The 19,098-nt window shown below is 38.6% G+C and overlaps 1 protein-coding gene across 2 annotated transcripts in view; it reads left to right on the top strand.

The window, feature by feature from the left end:
- The window catches only part of LRRC36 (leucine rich repeat containing 36), a 50,945-nt gene that overhangs the window by 26,695 nt on the left and 5,152 nt on the right, over window positions 1-19,098 (top strand). The window contains exons 3-9 of one of the 2 annotated variants that reach the window (XM_057533865.1): window positions 5,129-5,256; window positions 7,264-7,315; window positions 10,935-11,375; window positions 14,378-14,667; window positions 15,772-15,828; window positions 17,361-17,526; window positions 18,820-18,965. In XM_057533865.1, the coding sequence (XP_057389848.1) occupies window positions 5,129-5,256; window positions 7,264-7,315; window positions 10,935-11,375; window positions 14,378-14,667; window positions 15,772-15,828; window positions 17,361-17,526; window positions 18,820-18,965 (1,280 nt within the window). The remainder of the gene's footprint in view (window positions 1-5,128; window positions 5,257-7,263; window positions 7,316-10,934; window positions 11,376-14,377; window positions 14,668-15,771; window positions 15,829-17,360; window positions 17,527-18,819; window positions 18,966-19,098) is intronic. The other variant, XM_057533866.1, reaches the window with a different exon arrangement.

Here is a 19,098-nt window from a genome sequence, read left to right as displayed (position 1 = left end):
AGTGTTTTTACCTGCAGTGTTTTTCTAGGGAGTCCAAACTCCAAAGAGCTGAATTTTGAATGAAATACATAGCAGATATTTAAGGGGGAAAAACACAAGGTTACTTAGGCAGTCTGTTCATGGTGGGAAAAAACTATAATTTCCTTTCATTATTATCATATCTACAATGGCTATCATATATTAATATATATTATATACACTATAATATATATTATAATTTATATATACTAATAATATATGATAATATGTATCATATATATTATTTCAAAAGTCGGGGATTAAGTTGTCCTCATTGGGGATAAGCAATTTAAAGGAAATGGCAAATCTTTATGTATTTTGGAGTTTGTTTTGTTTTGTTTTGTTTTAAATATTTATCTATTTATTTATTTGGCTGCGCTGGGTCTTAGTTGCAGCACGCAGGATCTTCATTGCCACGTGCGGGATCTTTAGTTGTGGCATGCGGACTCTTAGTTGCAGCATGGGGATCTAGTTCCCTGACCTGGGATCGAACCTGGGCCCCCTGCATTGGGAGTGTGGAGTCTTAACCACTGGACCACCAGGGAAGTCCCCTTCATTTATTTTGGAGGCTAGTGCTAGACCCATTATTTCTGCTCTCAAAATTTTATCTCGGGGCTTCCCTGGTGGCACAGTGGTTGGGAGTCCGCCTGCCAATGCGGGGCACGCGGGTTCGAGCCCTGGTCTGGGAGGATCCCACGTGCCGCGGAGCGGCTGGGCCCGTGAGCCACAGCTACTGAGCCTGCGCGTCTGGAGCCTGTGCTCCGCGGCAGGAGAGGCCGCGATAGTGAGAGGCCCGCGCACCGCGATGAAGAGTGGCCCCCGCTTGCCACAACTAGAGAAAGCCCTCGCACAGAAACGAAGACCCAACACAGCCAAAACTAAATAAAATAAAATTAAATTTAATTTAAAAAAAAATTTTTTTTATCTCAGTGGAATCTAGGATACAAGATGTTTATTAGAGATCAATATTGAAAGGAAGGGGAGGAAGGAGAGTTGAGCAGAGGGACAGCTCTAGAGCAAGGACTGCCCCTGGGCCCCATTTGGTCACTGCATATGGACTGCCTCTGGAAGGGCATGACATCAGGAGGTAGTTCTCTGTAGCTGAGACACACTCTGAAGAGTAAATCAAGTCCTCCTTGAAAGGGATCTGGGTAGTGCATCTCTGTTTCTACCTCAGATGGGTTGCAAGGTTTTTGGCCAAATGTGTGAAGCAGGGCCTCATCCATCTAAGATTACTGGTAATTGAAGTAGCCAACTATTAGTTCTTTGCCACCAGCATCAGCATTATAAAGCCATTTCTCTGTCATTAAAAATATAAAACAATTTTCAGTGGTAAAATGATAATGAATTATGGTCCTATCACATTGGTTATATGGGTATAAAAACCTGGGCTGGACAATAATGTCATAAATACATTTGCTTTTGGAATTAAGTGTTGGATATATTTTACATCTGAAGAAAAAGAAGAAAATAAATTGAAGTATAAGACAAGAAAAAAATGATCTCAGAATGCAAATTGTTTCTTTTTCCTGATTTTTCCTGACTGTGGTACATGACATGCTTAGTCATAATGTAGCAGAGCAAGGTGTCAGTTTATCTTTTTCAGGAGTGAGTGTATATCTTGAATATGACACCAAAAGTGTAACAACCAAAGAAAAAATAGTTGAGTCACACTTTATAAAAATTTAAAACTTTTGTGCTTCAAAGGACACTATCAAGAATTCACTGGGGAATTCCCTGGCAGTCCAGTGGTTAGGACTTCATGCTTCCACTGGAGGGAGCATGGGTTCCAACCCTGGTTGGGGAACTTACAAGATCCCTCATGCCGCGCGGTGTGGCCAAAATAATAATAATAATAATTAATTAATTAAAAAAACAAAGAAAGTAAAAAAGCAACCCACAGAATGGGAGACAATATTTGCAAATCATATATCTGACAAGGGTCTAGTATCCATTCTATACAAAAAAACTCTTACAAATCGATAACAAAAAGACAAACAACCCAATTAGAAAATGGGCAAAAGATTGAACAGACATTTCTCTAAAGAAGTTATGCAACTAACCAACAAGCACATGAAGGATGTTCAACAACACTAGGCATCAGGGAAATGCAAATCAAAACCACAAGGAAGGGCTTCCCTGGTGGCGCAGTGGTTAAGAATCCGCCTGCCAATGCAGGGGACACGGGTTCGAGCCCTGGGCCGGGAAGATCCCACATGCCGCAGAGCAGCTAAGCCCGTGTGCCACAACTACTGAGCCTGCGCTCTAGAGCCCGCGAGCCACAACTACTGAGCCCACGTGCCACAACTACTGAAGCCCATGTGCCTAGAGCCCGTGCTCCGCAACAAGAGAAGCCACCGCAATGAGAAGCCCGCGCACTGCAACAAAGAGTAGCCCCTGCTCGCCACAACTAGAGAAAACCCGCGCACAGCAACAAAGACCCAACACAGCCAAAAATAAATAAATAAAATAAATAAATTAAAAAAAAAAAAACCACAAGGAAGATACCATTTCACACCCACTAGGATGGCTAGAATCAAACAGACAGATAACAAGTGACAGCAAAGATGTGGAGAAATTGGAACCCTCATACATTTCTGGTGGGAAAAGAAAATGGTATAGCTTCTTTGGAAAACAATTTAGAAGCTCCTCAAAAAGTTAGAGTTACCATATGACCCAGCAATTCCGCTCCTAGATATATACCCAAGAGAAATGAAAACATATGTCCACACAAAGACTTGTACAGGAATGAAATCAGCATTATCCATAATAGCCAAAAAGTCTATCAGTTGATGAATGGAGAAACAAAATAATGGCATATCCATATAAGGCATATTTTTCAACCTAAAAAGTATTGAAGTACTGATACATGCTACAATGTTTATCTTGAAAGCATCATGCTACTTGACAGAAACCAGATACAAAAGGTCAAACATATTATTCCATCTACATGAAATGTCCAGAATAAGCAAATCCTATTTGATGTTTGCTAGGGGCTGGTGAGGAGGAGAGAATTGAGAGTGACAGTTAATTTGGTTTGTTTTGGGGTGAGGAAAGTGAAGGTGGTGATGGTTGTACAACTTTGTGAATACAGTAAAAATCACTGAATTGTATACTGTAAAAGGGTGACTTATATGGCATGTACATTATATCTCAATTAAAATAAAGATTCCCCCCACCAAAAAAAGTGATTCTATAGAATTTGATAATTGATTGACATTTGAGATGAGTGAGAGAACATCAAAGAACAAGTTTCTATCTTGAGGGATTGGGTCAATAGTAATGCCAGTATTAAGACCAGACCAGGGTTAGGGATGGAGGTGGGGACCATCAGCAGAAGTAGGCCTGGAAGTGAAGATTATGAGTTCGATTTAGAAAATACTTGTGAATTCTCTGGTGGTCCAGTGGTTAGGACTCAGCACTTTCACTGCTGGGCCCGGATTCAATCCGTGGTCAGGGAATTAAGATCCCACAAGACGTGCGGTGTGGCCAAAAAAAAAAAAAAAAAAATACTGACTTTTTAGTTGTCTATAGGGCACTCTTTGGGGGGCAGTTCAAAAAACTTAAGTCTGGACATGAAATGACAGATCAGAGTTAAGAGATTTAGATTTAGGGTCATCCAGATTTGGGAGATAGCTGACACCAAAGAGAAGGTATGATAGCATTCAGCAAAGAGTTTGGACATTGGGGGATTTGTTTGAACCAAGAGGTAGGTTGAAAGAAAAAGAACCTGTGAATCTAAAAAAGAGCATTAGCAGGGTAGGAGAAAAACCAGGATGGAGCAGGGTCTTGGACACCTGGGAATTTTGTGTTGTTCTGTAGGAAAGGGGTAAGAGGAGCCTTGAACCCAAAGTCACAGCTTACTAACCATTCTAATTTTCTACTAAGAATCAGGTTAAAATCAGCAATTTCTGCTTCACCTTGTTTTGTTTTGTTTTGTTTTTCCTGTGTTGCTACTGCAAAGGAACCACAGAACATAAACTTTGACAGCTTATATCACTTTGAGAAATACAGTTCTGTCAAGTACAAGGGTGGAAGAACATCTTGTATTGAAGTAGTAGGACATTTCATTCCCAAAAGGCAACTCAGAAATAAGAAGCATTTTAGAGCTCCAAATGGACTGAAGGGCTGGATTTTCAAAAGGCTGGCTTTATTCTCACTCTGTATTCTCAGTTGCCCTGCCTTATAGTAGCTTTCTGTTGCCAGAGCCTGAACATGGGAACTAGCAGAAGAGCACATTGTTTGACTAAGGCCCAAATTTTGGAAACTATCTTAATTCTTATACAGTCCTACTAGAGAAAAAAACCTCCCTAAACAAAAACCTCTTATCTTCATCCATGGGTCCCCCAGAAGACCCCAAATCCCAGAATTCTGCAATTAATAAGTATCGATCAAGGATATGCAAAAACTTTTGTACAAGTGTTACAATCTAATAGAAATCCTAACTAACTCTTCTTGAGGTGGCCAGGATAGGATACAGTTTTTGTTTGTTTTTCCTTTCTATTTTTAAAGTTGTTTCTCTAATGATAGGCAAAAAATACTGGGAAACCTAAGGATTTGGCATTCGTTTCTATGAAATAGGTCCTGATTAGTCTTTTTCTTTGAACAAATGAGGAAATCAAGGCAGAAAGAAGCTGGTTTGAAATGATGAAGCTGATTTAAAATGATGAATCACTGCAGACTGTTGATTAAAGCCCTGGAGATGCCTGATGTCAGGAGTCTATTTCCAGCCATCTCCCCCTATAGCTGGAGATTGTTGAATTGGTGTCAAAGTTTATTATATATTCACTTCAGAAGTATGCAAAATATTTGCCTTCTTCTTAATTTCTCTTGAGCATTTCATAATTTATGAAGCCATTTCATATCCATTGTCTTGTTTTAACCTCACCTCAACTCTAAGAGATAGGAAATTTAGATTTTATCATCACTGTTTTACAAGTGGAGAGATTGAGAGAGGTTAAGCAGTTTGTCCAAGTTCACATGGTCTCCAAGTAGTGGCACCAGAACTAACTCTCAATCTTGTGACTTCTCTTCTAGTATCTTTCCATATGACATGTTTGCCTTTAAAGTCTGGTCAGTGCTTCATTGTATGCCTTTTCTTTTGACACAGGCTCAAACAAAGGACTTTTTATTCCCTTCCCTAACTGGGAAGTAAAGGATTCCCCAACAAGTACTTCTGTAACCCAGGGCAATGGTATACCAGATCAGAAATTAGACACTTTGCCACTGGGGACACAGGTAATGTACTCACTTTCCTGCTGATCTGTTGACTAGTCAATGATTAATGCTAATAATCCAGTGGCCTCTCAATTATTGTGAAGGTCTAAGAGGACTTTTTAAAATTAATTTTTATTGGAATATAGTCGATTTACAGTGTTGTGTTAGTTTCTGCTGTACAACAAAGTGAATCAGTTATACATAAACATATATCCACTCTTTTTTAGATTCTTTTCCTGTATAGGTCATTACAGAGTATTGAGTAGAGTTCCCTGTGCTATACAGCAGGTTCTTATTAGTTATCTGTTTTATGTATAGTAGTGTGTATATGTCAATCCCAATCTCCCAATTTATCCCTCTCCCCTTCCCCCTTGGTAACCATTAAGTTTGTTTTCTACATCTGTGACTCTAGTTCTGTTTTGTAAATAAGTTCATTTGTATCATTTTTTAAGACTCCACATATAAGCTATATATGATATTGTCTTTCTCTGTCTGACTTAAGAGGACTTTTTTGATGAAGGCATGTTAGACACTTTAAAAGGAAAGCACAAGACAGGATGCAAAGGGCCTTCTCCATTAATTTCAATCTCCCCTTTCCCTCTCCCCCAGTACCTGATCAAATGTAGTATATTTATACATATAACTTTAGCACATTTTATGCCAGGCATTTTGGCACTCAAACAGGGATACAACTGTTACAGGTTTTGTCTGGTTTTCAGTTTTCTCCTCTCTACCCAATGTCTCCATTTCCTGTTACCTGGCTTCTTTACATTTTCTAACTCTGCCTTTTAATTACTGGATCTTAACATCTCAGGGGTGGCTCTCCCAACATTGCCTCTTCAATGAAACATAAAAAAAGAAAAGTTAAGGGGTAAAGATGGCATAGAAGTTGTGGGCAATGAAGAGGTAGAGATCATGCAAGATGAGGGAAGAATTAAAAATAAGTTTTTAAAGAAAACAATTGGTGGGAGTCCATTACTTATTTATATGAATGAATATGATGCAGGAAGCAGAATTGACTACTTCATATTCAACTTCTCCTTTTGTCTGCATTTTTATTGATAAATTATGAGCAATAAGTTTGCTGAAAATAGCCAGAAGGAGAAAGAAGAGAAGGAAAGACTCTGATTAATCCACAATTTGGATAATCAACACTGTACAAAGAAAAAGATAGTAAGATTTCAGGTTGAATTTATAATACCTTCATTTTATAAAAAGACAGATTAACATTTAGTTGGTTTCTTTGTTTTTGGAGATTCTACTTGGGTAATTTAGAAACTATTTCAATTACCATTTTTAAAAAGAATTGGTATTCTTTTAAAGGAAATGGAGACAAAGTATACTGTAATCTACAGTTAACATTAAATAGCACTTTTTAGATTAAAAAAACTTTGAAATTACTTCTTGAAGTGTGAGAGAAAAGGAAATTGAATAGCCTGCTATATGTCCTCTTAGTTTAAGAAATAGGAAGTAGGATTTCTTTCTCTGCATAACTACCAAAAAGATGCTGAATACTTGAAGATGATTTTGTAAAAAGCAAACTCTAGAAAGCTTTCTACTTTGTATCAATCCTTGCTTAATTATGCCTTAGATTAATTTTCAGCCTATTAAAAAGTCTCAGTAGCTCCTATGGTTGATACTCAGCTTTACTAGAGGTAAAATAAGTGTGGGAGTTCTTTAAGCAGAAATAAGTTGGGAAAGGTGGTACCATCTAACTTCTATGCTGAGTTATCTAAAGCAGAGAAAATACAATATTTCACTGCTTGGTATGTCCTTTACCATCTAAGGATATTTTGTTTTTTCAAGTCATCCCCTTATCTGCTCCAAAGCAACTCTAGAATCTCTTTGTATTGTGACTATTTTAAAATAAGCTTAAATCTTGACCTTTGCTTGAAGATCTTTTTCCCTAGTTTGCAAGGATGGACTTGCTTACTAATAGGAAAGTATTCTGAACCTCCCTGTTCTAGTTAAACTCATGTCTGAATGCCCATTGACTCCCTTCTCCTAAACTTTGAAACTTTTTTTTAGATGCAGGAAGTGGCAAGAAGGGAGATGCCAAGTGAGAATCACCAGGAAGATGGTAAATATTTTGCTTACAGTATTTTTCTCCACACTAGTCAGAGAAATCTAGGTGTGACGGGATTTGGGAGAAGATGGAGATGTCTCAGTCCTGGGAGACTGCGTGATGAATTATTTTCTGCTTTCATAAGGGGCTGCCCTGGATGCTTAGTGACCTGTGAGGTCTTTCAGGTTGAAGAGTGGATATTCTGACTTCTTTTGTTCTTGACTTTTTGTATTGGCTGACTATTCCTTGTTTCTTTTACCTTTCTTGCCTTCTTTTGGATTTATTATGTTTTTATTCATCCATTTTTTTCTTTCTGCTAGTTTACAAGTTATACACTGTTTCTATACTTTTGGTATTATTCCCAAAACTATAATATGTGTCCTTAACTTATTCAACTTTAAAATTAATCAATACCTTAACTCTTCTCTTGGATAATTCAAAGACCTTAAAGTAATTTACTCCTTTTAATCCCTCCTGATTTATGTATTATTATTATGGATTTTAATTCTCTATATTTTTAAAACTCACAAGATACTATTTTTATAAAATCATTGTTCATTTAAATTTATCCATGTATTTACCACTTTGTTTGCTCTTTTTTAAAATTTTTATTTTCTGGCCGCACCACGCGGCATGTGGGATCTTAGTTCCCTGACCAGGGATCGAACCCGCACCCCCTGTATTGGAAGCACGGATTCTAAACCACTGGACCACCAGGGCAGTCCCTTTACTTCTCGTTTTTTTAATCCCAGACTTGCCTTCTGAGATAATTTTCCTCTAGCTTATAGTACATCTTTTAGAATTTTCTTTAGTGTGTGTCTACTGGTGATGAATTCTTTCAGTTTTTGTCTGAAAATGCCCCAATTTCACTATCATTCTTAAAGGGTATTTTGGCTGGGTATAAATTTCTATGTTGGCAGTTATTTCTTTCAAAATATTGAAGGTATTCCACTGTATTCTATCTTTTGTGGTTGCTTTTGAGAAGTCAGCTAGAACAGGGGTCCCCCCCACCCCCCATCCCTGGGCCTGCACAGCAGGAGGTGAGCGGCGGGCGAGCGAGCGAAGCTTCATCTACCGCTCCCCATCACTCCCCATCGCTTGCATTACCAGCTGAACCATCGCTCGCATCACCACCTGAACCATCTCCACACCCCTGACCAGGTCCGTGGAAAAATTGTCTCCCACAAAAACTGGTCCCTGGTACCAAAAAGGTTGGGGACCACTGAGCTAGAAATTTGTCACTCCTGCAAGGATAATCTGTCTTATTTTTCCTCTGGCTGCTTTTAAGATTTTCCAATTGTCTTTGATTTTCTGCAATTTCACTATGGTGTGTGGACTTCTTTTTGTTTATCTTGTTTGGTATTTATTACACTTGAATTTGTGAATTCTGTCTCATTATTTCTGTAAAGTGCTTCAAAAATTATTTATGTCCCATTTTTTCTTTTTTGTCCTTCTGAGACTCTTGATTAAGTAAATGTATGTCCTCTTTCACTTTGTCCTCTTTGTCTCTTATTCTTTTATATTTTTCATCTTTCTTTGGTTTGATCTGCATTCTGGATAACTCCTTCTGACCCATATTTAAATTCACTAACATTCTTTTCAGCTGTGTCTAATCTGTTGTTAAGCTTGTCTTCTGAATTCTTAATCTCCGTAGTTTATTTTCAGTTTTATAAATTCAATTTGGTTCTTTTTCAAATCTGCTGGGTCACTTTTTATAAGCAGAAATTTCCCAGCTGTTTTATATATCTTTAAACACAGTAAAAATAGCCATCTTATAGGCTGCATCTATTAATTCCAGTTTTTGTGCATGTTGTCTGGTTTTTCTACTCATTCTCACTTGTGTTGTCTTATTTCCTTTTTTGTTTGTTTGTTTTGGCTACTTGCTGGCTATTGTATTTTAAAAACTATTTGTAGGAATGATTTAAAGTCTTAACATGAAGATATCTTTTCCAGACCAGATTTTCGTTTGCTTCTACCAGTTGCCTGGGACACTATCAGCCTGGGATCACCTTAATCCAGGCTCAACGCTTGAGGTTCCCTGGACCACCCAAATGATGCAAACCTGGATTACCAGTGTACAAGGGCTGGTTTATTTCCAGTTTACCTTTACTTTGAAGATTGTATCCTGATTAGGATTCCATCTTAATGTGGGGAGTGGGTGAGGGGGTGGTTTCTCGTACTCCTTACCTTGGATGGATTCTGAACTTGGACTTCTATACCTTTCACCCTAAAGCTCCTTAGGGTAAAAGTCACTTTAAGTGCTAGACTCACCTATATGAGTTCTTGCTGTTTTCTAGATTTTGGCCTAGAAATTCCTCACTAGTTTATTAGCTTTTTGATGCTTTTAAGACCATATATCATCCCACTTTTTAAATATCTTCAACAGGAGGGATAGTCTGAATTATCTAATCTCATTACTTGTTCTTAGATTCTTTTTCTTACATAAAGATATTGTTCTATAACCTTTCCCCTACTGTATAGACTGGCCCTTGGTAAAAATGTTGATATTCTTAAAGGTTCTGTAGAGATAGAAGGTACTTGGTTCCACTTTTTAAAAGTTAATGTGACTAACTCAGGAAGGCCTTCAAGCGTATGAATTTCTGAAAGCCCCGAGGAGCACAAAGACTTCTCTTTTTTTTTTTTTTTTTTTAACACAAGGCTCAGTTCTTTTTTTTTTTTTTTTTTTTTTTTTTTTTTATTATTTATTTATTTATTTATTTATTTATTTATTTATTTTTGGCTGTGCTGGGTCTTTGGTTCGTGCGAGGGCTTTCTCCAGTTGCGGCAAGTGGGGGCCACTCTTCATCGCGGTGCGGGGACCGCTCTTCATCGCGGTGCGCGGGCCTTTCACTATCGCGGCCCCTCCCGTCGCGGGGCACAGGCTCCAGAAGCGCAGGCTCAGCAGCCGTGGCTCACGGGCCCAGCCGCTCCGCGGCATGTGGGATCCTCCCAGACCAGGGCTCGAACCCGTGTCTCCTGCATTAGCAGGCAGATTCTCAACCACTGCGCCACCAGGGAAGCCCAAAGACTTCTCTTTTTGTCTGATGCTCTACTTGCCCTACTCTGAGGCTTTTTGGAGATGACAGATACACCTGTCTGAGAGAAATACTTTATAGCTGGATTAGGGATTTTCATAGGTTTTGCATTTCCTGCCATTTAATTGGCTTAGGATAGTGGTTCCCTATGTGTGAACCTAGATCCTCTGGGTAGAGGTTGGGGGTAGGAGTGAGTTTAGCTTTATTGCGAGGAGTCTATGAAATCATAGACCTACCAACTATTGTCTGAATACCTAAGATCACAACTTTTGTCATGTGGGTGTGCACCAAAATAGTAGAAATCGTATATAGAAAACTCTGACACTACAGTTTTAGAAGGAAATTCCTACAGGATTGTGTTGACATGAAATTTATCTCCAGAATGTTACAGATTCTTTACTGTCTACACAATGTCCAACATGTTTTGTTTTTCCATGTAGGAATCCTTTTATCACTTTATGCTACCATTTATAAAAATTATAAACCATCTCTTCCTGAGAACTTTTTTTTGGTAAACAGAAGTATATCCAGTGAACAGGGATACCCTAAGAAGAATTCTCATTGTCTTTTGTTTTTTTTTCCCCCTTGGTGATGGTTAGAATTCAGACGCTACTCGCCTCATCAATCCACAGTTCGAACCCCAGAGAAGATGGCTAGAGAAGGGTACCGAATATCTTTTTTGGACAACAAGTCTTCAGGTTCTTCTCCAGAAAAGGACTTGATACTAAAACCTGATACTTATCAGCTTACCCATGATGCCTCATTGGGTAAACGCCTGGATGTGGGTGATTCTAGACAGAGTCATCCCTATCAGTTACCTTCAGATGCTGGTCTAGAAAATTATGATAGTCATTATTCTCAAAATCCATCCCTGCATGGAAGTCTTGGTAAAAGGCCTCAGAGAAGCAGGAACTACCGAGAATATAGCACAAAACCTTCAAATAACATGAAGGCCACCACATCCCATTCCTGCGGAGACTTACTGACTTCTCTGTCAAACCCTGACTCCAGCACCGGAAGGCTTTTGAAGCTTAGTTCAGGTAATAGCTTCCTATTAGTTTATAGACCTCTTTCATAGGCCTGAAGATTGAGGTATAACTGGAAATTTTGGAATTAATATTTCTTAGATTGGGGAATTCCCTGGCGGTCCAGTGGTTAGGACTCTGCGCTTTCACTGCCTAGGGCGCGGGTTCAATCCCTGGTTGGGGAACTAAGATCCTGCAAGCTGAAAATAAATAAATAAATAAATAAAGTCACCAGTGGTCCATAGAGCCTTGAGAAATCTGCAGGGTATGAGTTTAACATGATAGATATATTAGAGAAAATATATAGAAAATTTATAGAAATGCAGACTTCATAACTATATGTTATTTTAGTTAAATATTGATAGCATCCTGGGACATATTTCTAGTTACATCTAGTCTTCTCTGGCCACAGTCACTTCTATTCTGAGTTACTTTTTCAGAAAAAGCTAGTTTAAGGGTAAGAGACCACTCTTCAGTTATTTATTTATTCAACAAAATGTATTGAATACCTACTATATGCCAGATACTATTCTATCTGCAGATAAAGTAGCAAACAAAAATAAAATTCCATGTATATTTTGACATAATAAAAAAGGTCCCTACTTTCATGGAATTTCTATTTTAAAGAGGGTAAGACAGATGATAAACAAGTTATAAATATATGTCAGGTTATGATAAGTGTTGTGAAGAAAAGTAACATAAGGGTATTAGTAATATGGAGGAGGTGATGTTTTAGATAGAATGGTCAGGGTAAGCTTCTCAGGTGAGATATCATAAAAGTAGAGACTTGAATGAAGTAAGAGTGTGAGCCATGTGGATAACTGGGGGGAGAAATTTTAGACAGTGGAAATAGTAAGTGCAAAGTTCCTGAGGCTGGAACATGCTTGGCATGTTCAAGGAACAATGAGGAGGCCAGGGCTGCTGCTGCAGAGTGAGCTAGGTAAAGAGTATAGATGAATTCAGATAGCCAGACATTTATTCTGGGTGAGATCAGAAGCTGTTGGAGAGTTTGTAGCAGAGGAGTGACATGATCTAATTTAAGAATTACTCTGGCTGCTGAGTTGAGAATAGACAATGGGGAGCAAGGATAGAAGTTTTTAAAATTAACAGATTAGAATCTGGATAAGAGATGTTGGTAGCTTGAACTACCAAGCAGTTCTCACATGAAGATATCTTTTCCAGACCAGATTTTCGTTTGCTTCTAGCAGTGTAGGTGGTGAGAAATAGATTCTGAATATGTTCTGAAGATAACACTCCATGATTTGTTGGTGGATTGAGGATGAAGTGTGAGAGAAAGAAGGTCAAGGATAACTCCCAGGTTTCAAGTCTGAATAACTGGAAGAATGAAGTTACCATTTTACTCAGATGGAAAACAGTGTGAGGAACAGGTTTTAGGATAGATACCAAGAGTTGGTCTTAGTCAGCTTAAGTTTGAGGTGCCTATTAAAACTTCTCAGAGATGCCAATTTGATAAGTAGACATATTAGTCTGGAGTTCAGGGAAAAAGGTGGAGCTGGGAATTAAGTGTGTGGATGGCATTCAAACAGACTAGATGAGATCTCCCCAAGGGAGTGAATATAGATAGAAAAGATATCTGAGGACTAATCTGAGTCCTCCAACAATTAGAAATCTCGTAGATGAAAAGAAACCATCATGGAGAGCAAGAAAGAGGCAGCTACTAAGGTAGGAGAAAAACAAAAAGCCAAGAGAGAGTGGTATCCTGGAAGCCAAGTGAAGCATATGTTTCAAGAAGGAGGGAGTGATAAATACAGTGTCAGATGTCCTTAAAAGATGTCTTTAACACTTCTGGGACTGAGAAATGATCATGGTATTTGGCAACGCATTAGTGAGCAGCTTCAGGAGATGCGTTGTTAATAAAAGCCTTGTTGAGGTGAGTTCAAGAAAGAATCAAAGGAGAAGCGACAGAGTTACTGAATATATATGACCCCTTCAAGGAGTTTTGCAGTGAAGGGGAGCAAAGACATGGAAATGTAGCTGGAAGGCGGATGGAATCAAGGAGATCATGGTGGAAATAATCCAGTAGAGGGAAAATTACAAGAAAAAAAAGCGACAATTACAAGAAAAAAAATTGGGGAGTGGTCAAGAGGAGATGGAATCCAGTCCACCAGTGGAGAGGTTGGCCTTGGATAGAAGCACAGACAGTTCATCTATTACAAGAAGGAAGGGAGGGAATTTATAGACACAAATACAGGTGGAATTGGTAGATTTAGTGGTTAGATCACATAGATATTTTCTTAGATTGCCTCTCTTTTGCTCAGAGAAGTAAAGAGATCAGCAACTGAGAGTGAGGAGGGGGGAGAAGGTGTTGGAAGTTTGAGGAGAAGAGAGATGTGAAATAGTGATCTCAAAGAATAGAAGAGTAGGACTTCCCTGGTGGTACAGTGGCTAAGACTCCTCGCTCCCAATGCACGGGGCCCAGGTTCGATCCCTGGTCAGGGAACTAGATCCCACATGCTGCAACTGAAGATCCTGCATGCTGCAACTAAGACCCAGCACAGCCAAATAAATAAATAAATAAACATTTTAAAAAATGGGAAGAGAATTTGAAAAAGAGTAGATACATGTATATGTAAAACTGAATCATTTTGCTGTACACCTGAAACCAATACAACATTGTTAATCAACTATACTCCAATATAAAATAAAAATTAAAAAAAAAAGAATAGAAGAGCAAATTGATTAGAGTAATGTATTAGGATAGCCGGGCCCAGTTAAGATAGTGGTTATGAATTTAAAGTGAAGATGTTGGAAAGAGATATATGTTGTTTTCCAGTCACTTCCCACTGCTCTGCTGTAGGCTTGGAGTATGTGCACAGTTGGATTTAACCAGAGTTGGGGTTTTGTCAGGTGGAGGGAGAGAGAAAGGGTCCAGAGAGTTGAGGGTATATACTAGGGAGAGATCATTATGACCCTTGGACTCCAGACAGGATAAGGATAGAAGTAAGATATGAGAGTGTTGAAGAGCAGGTTCATCTCCTGGCCTGTTTCCTTCACAGATCTGTATGCCACAACCCATTTCAACAGCGACCCTGCTCTGCTGGTGAATGTAGAGCAAAAATTATCCACCAGCCTCGGCGATTTAACACCAGCACATGGTTCTTTCCCAAACAACACCATCCTGGGAGACTCTCTGCGGACACTGCTGTTGCCTACTGGGACTTCAGAAAACAGAGAGAGTTTGACCAAGGGGTCATTAAGCCCATTGAGAAGAGGATTCAAACGGAAAGAAAATATCCTTGACACCCTGAATCCAAAACATGGTTTCAGAGATGCTACAGGCAGCGAGGCAAGTGTTGGCTTGTTTGTGCTCGTGCAAAAGCACATCAGGTCCAAGAGCAGAATGGGATTCTGTTTTGGTGGTGGTAGTTCGGATGAAAAGTGGTAGAAATTCAAAGGGATTTTCAGAGGCCAGTGGGTAATACTGCCAGGCCAAAGCCTGTGATTCTTTTGCCCTTGGGAAAGTCATTCCCCTTCTGCAGCATTTCCTCATTTCTGTCACAGGGAGCAGGGTCCCTAATCTACTTCCAAAGCATAAACATGGTGAAGAAGTACTTTGATAATAAGAAGTGGTAGACAGAGTTTACCACAGGAAGGAACGCAGAAGTTGCCAGGGGCTCAGGGTTGGCTGAAGAGTGATCTCTGTAGCATTGATGTTTATAATCTTATCATGTTTACACATTTGCTTTGGCCACAAATCACTAACTTGCTTGGGATATTTCTTCTAAAAGCATTGCTTTCCTGTCTAGAAATTTAAATTATTCCAATTTTTTTCCAAGATGAATTAGATTATCCAAGAGATTTTTAGCTGAGAGTTGGTTCAGAGAATGAACAACAAATCAAGAACCATTCCCACATATACAATATAATTCATTCCATAAAATTGTAGTATGATAGTTAGTGTTGTTCTTACTTAGTAACTAAGTTTTGTTGCTGCCGTTGCATACATCCCTCCATGGAGAATGACTTCTTCTCTCCTCTCATCTGTTTGAATATTAATTTTTCTCCAGGCCCTACTTCCATCATGAAGCTTTCTTCTCATTAGTTAAAAGAATTATAGCTCTTGGGGCATTCTCTTCCCTTGAACCCATAATCTTTGTCATACGAATCATTTGTCATTTAATCATTTACTGCCTTGTGAGAAAGCAGGGGATTTGGTCAAAAACAACTATTTCTAGTCACTTATTTTTCAGTTGATGGAAATCTTTTTGCACATTGACATGGGTTTATAAGGGGGTTTTATTGTTGTTTCGTTGGTTGTTTTTTTTACCCTTTAAATACTTTCTATTCAGTTTTCAAAACTTTGGAGGTGGTTGTAATTTTTGTGCACCAAAGGGGGCAGTCTTGTAATACTTTTTTGACTTTTTGGTCCTTTTTTGTTTTCCATTTTCAGCCACTGATGCCTATTTTTCCAGACAAGAGCACTGGTGTTAATGTATTTGGGGCGAAGGTACAGCAACACTTAGGATATTTGGGTGCTATATTAATAAGACGTGTTCTAGGAGATTTTTTCACCTCTATTTCATGTGATAGGATTGTTAAAACAGCAATTAAAATCTCAATGCACTTTTCTGGACTATCTTAAAAATTCCCATTTCTTTTTTCCTGTTAGATACTATATTTCTTTATATGAAAAGTTGTAAAAGAGCTGTTTGAATATAAATATAAAAGAAATACACTGTTCAGTTTCTAGAAAGGTATAAATCAGAAGAGCATTTAAGAAGTTTCAGCTTTTAATTTGCTGAAAATTAAAAGGAACAAAATTATTCCAAAGTTCATAAAAAAAATTATCCCCCGCTCTCACCGCATTGTGATAAATGAAAGAAAATACGTAAAGGCATGTATGTGTTTCTAAGTTGTTCCATGATGCGCACACAGAATTACCAATACATGAAAAACCAATGACAGTAAATATCCATTTTTGACAAAGATCCTCTAAAGTGGGCTTGTAGTGTAACCAGTTTTTCTCTGACTTTTCTTCCTAATCAGGCTGTTAACTTCTTAAGGACCTCATCTTTTACTTCTTCATATGTTCACAGTCCTTATGTAGAACTCTCCATGCACATGATCAGTGTTCAGTACAGATCTGTTGAATAAATGTTTATCCCATTTGTAATGCTTTTCCTTATTAATCATAGGCCACCTGTGTGAATCAAGTCATAGGTATCACTGTCTGGTGTTCTGCTTCACAGTTGTCATATATGACAGCATTATCTAATTAATCATCTATATTTTTAATATCAAAAGAGCCAAAGATTGAGAAATAATTTGGCTGTTTTTAATATATAACAGCTTTCTTGAAGTCCCTTGAGACCCTACAGAAAAGATTTGTAGATTGATCTGTCTAGTAAAATTCCCAATTGTTTTTTATTCATTCGGACATGACTAAATAAATAGACATATACATCATATCTGAATGAATAAACAATTGGGAGTTTCATTGGAGAGCTCTACCTATACATCTATATACATAAGATTCTTACTGAATAAAAAGTATCTTTAGTACTGGGTCCAACAATAACATTTAACATAACATTTAAAATGTTATAAGATATTTATGTTTATTATATATTAATATACTAAATATAAGCTTATGAGTTATAACTTTTATTAAATTACTCCCCATTTTATTTTATGATATATAATACCTTAAAAAATGTTCTGCAGTTTAGTCTTTCCATATTACATAACATAATACATTGAGCCATAGACATAGGTGTTAAAACATTTTTTGTTTTCTTCTGAAAATCTCTACAGAAAATTATGATAGAAGATACTGTTACCTTTGAAATTATCCTTGTGTATATTATTGTATTTGCCTTGGACATTAATATTCTATTCAAATCCAAAACTGAAAGATGAAACCAACTTTCTTTTTTTCTTTTTTCTTTTTTTAATGTTAACACTTTAAATGTCTGGATTTTTACTTCCCTTGTTGTGTTAGAATGACAAATGGTTGGGTTTTTTGGTTTTTTTCTTGAGCCTCTCTCTAGTGACCTGGGCAGTTTGCATGGTTTGCCAGGAAACCACAGTCCCCCGATCTCTGCCAGAACATCCCATGTGGCCACTGTCCTCAGACAGCTCCTGGAGCTTGTGGATAAGCACTGGAACGGTTCCGGCTCCCTCCTCCTCAACAAGAAGTTTCTGGGTAAGTGAGTGCATTCTCAGTTCCTGGAGAAAGCCTCAGACCTTGCTTCTGCTTTGTGTTTCTGCTCTATGTTCTGATAAAAGCCACTCAGTCCCCTTAACTTGCAGGGAAAATTGTTCTCATGATCACTTACCAAAATTTCTCAGCCACACAGTGATTGACAAACCTGCATTTTTCTTATAATCTTCTTCTAACCTGTTGTTTGTTTGTTTGCTTGCTTGCTTGTTTGTTTTTGGCTGCACAGAGCAGCTTGCAGGATCTTAGTTCCCCTACCAGGGATTGAACCCCGGGCCCACAGCAGTGAAAGCACCGAGTCCTAACCACTGGACCTCTAGGGAATTCCCTTCCCTGTTTGTTTTTATCAGCACCCTTCCCTTGTGTACCAATTGTCTTGTTCCTCCTGTAACTTTTTCTTGACAGTCTTTGAGTGGAGATATAAAATAGAGCATGGTCATGTTAATGATTACAAAAGGATTTTATGATCCTTGGGAAAGTGCCAACAATAAATACAACAGAAATTGGGTTTGATCATTAGAGTTCTGAGATGCCTGTTGAAATATTCGATTCGAAAAATATGATTCAAAAAACTCCAATGACTAGATGACGTGGACTCTTTTTTAGGGCTTCTTTTTTAGGAAATTGGGGGAAAACGGTTTTGCAAATATTGTCCCCATGTGTTTATTTGTTGTTTAATGGAAGAAGAATTCAAGGAGCTGTTGGTGGTGGTAAAAGTTTAAATAAGAACTAGAAACTTTAAAGTTGTTTGGGTTTAACTTTTCTTTTTTTCTTTTTTTTTAAAAATTTCTTTTATTTATTTATTTTTGGCTGCGCTGGGTCTTCGTTGCTGTGCGCAGGCTTTCTCTAGTTGCGGTGAGCGGGGGCTACTCTTCGTTGCGGTGCATGGGCTTCTCATTGCGGTGGCTTCTCTTGTTGCAGAGCACGGGCTCTAGGCGCGCGGGCTTCAGTAGTTGTGGCTCGCGGGCTCTAGAGTGCAGGCTCAGTAGTTGTGGCGCACGGGCTTCGCTGCTCCACGGCATGTGGGAACTTCCCGGACCAAGGCTTGAACCCTTGTCACCTGCATTGGCAGGCGGATTCTTAACCACTGTGCCACCAGGGAAGCCCATAATTTTTTATCTCCGTCATGAAACATCTCTTACAGCCACTTACTAAATTCTTGAAAAAAGGAGATATTAGATTACCCTATTTGTCCTACAGAGCTGGTAGTTATTGACTAGGAATTCTGTGCTTTAGCTTTTAAGATTGGCCTGTGTGCCCAACCTGAATTTTTGGCAGGTCCTGCCCGAGATCTGCTTCTGACTTTGGTAGTCCCTGCTCCTTCTCAGCAGTGGTGTCGCTCACATCCTGAAGATACATCAAAAGCCTTCCACAAGAGGGAGATGGAACTGAAGGAGACGGGGCAGCTGGTCCCTAATGACATGGTATTCTGCTCTCGTCTTCTTTTCCTACTCTTCCTTTACTAGAAAAGGATGGGGCAGCAAGACTAGAACAGGTCTGTGCCATAAAGAACATCATCACCATGAGCACCTAGATGTTTCTGAACTGAAATATAGA

This window comes from Balaenoptera acutorostrata, chromosome 19 (assembly GCF_949987535.1).
Source record: "Balaenoptera acutorostrata chromosome 19, mBalAcu1.1, whole genome shotgun sequence".
Taxonomy (NCBI): domain Eukaryota; kingdom Metazoa; phylum Chordata; class Mammalia; order Artiodactyla; family Balaenopteridae; genus Balaenoptera; species Balaenoptera acutorostrata.
Note: the sequence above shows the minus strand (reverse complement) of the source record. Positions and strands in the feature narration are given on the sequence as shown.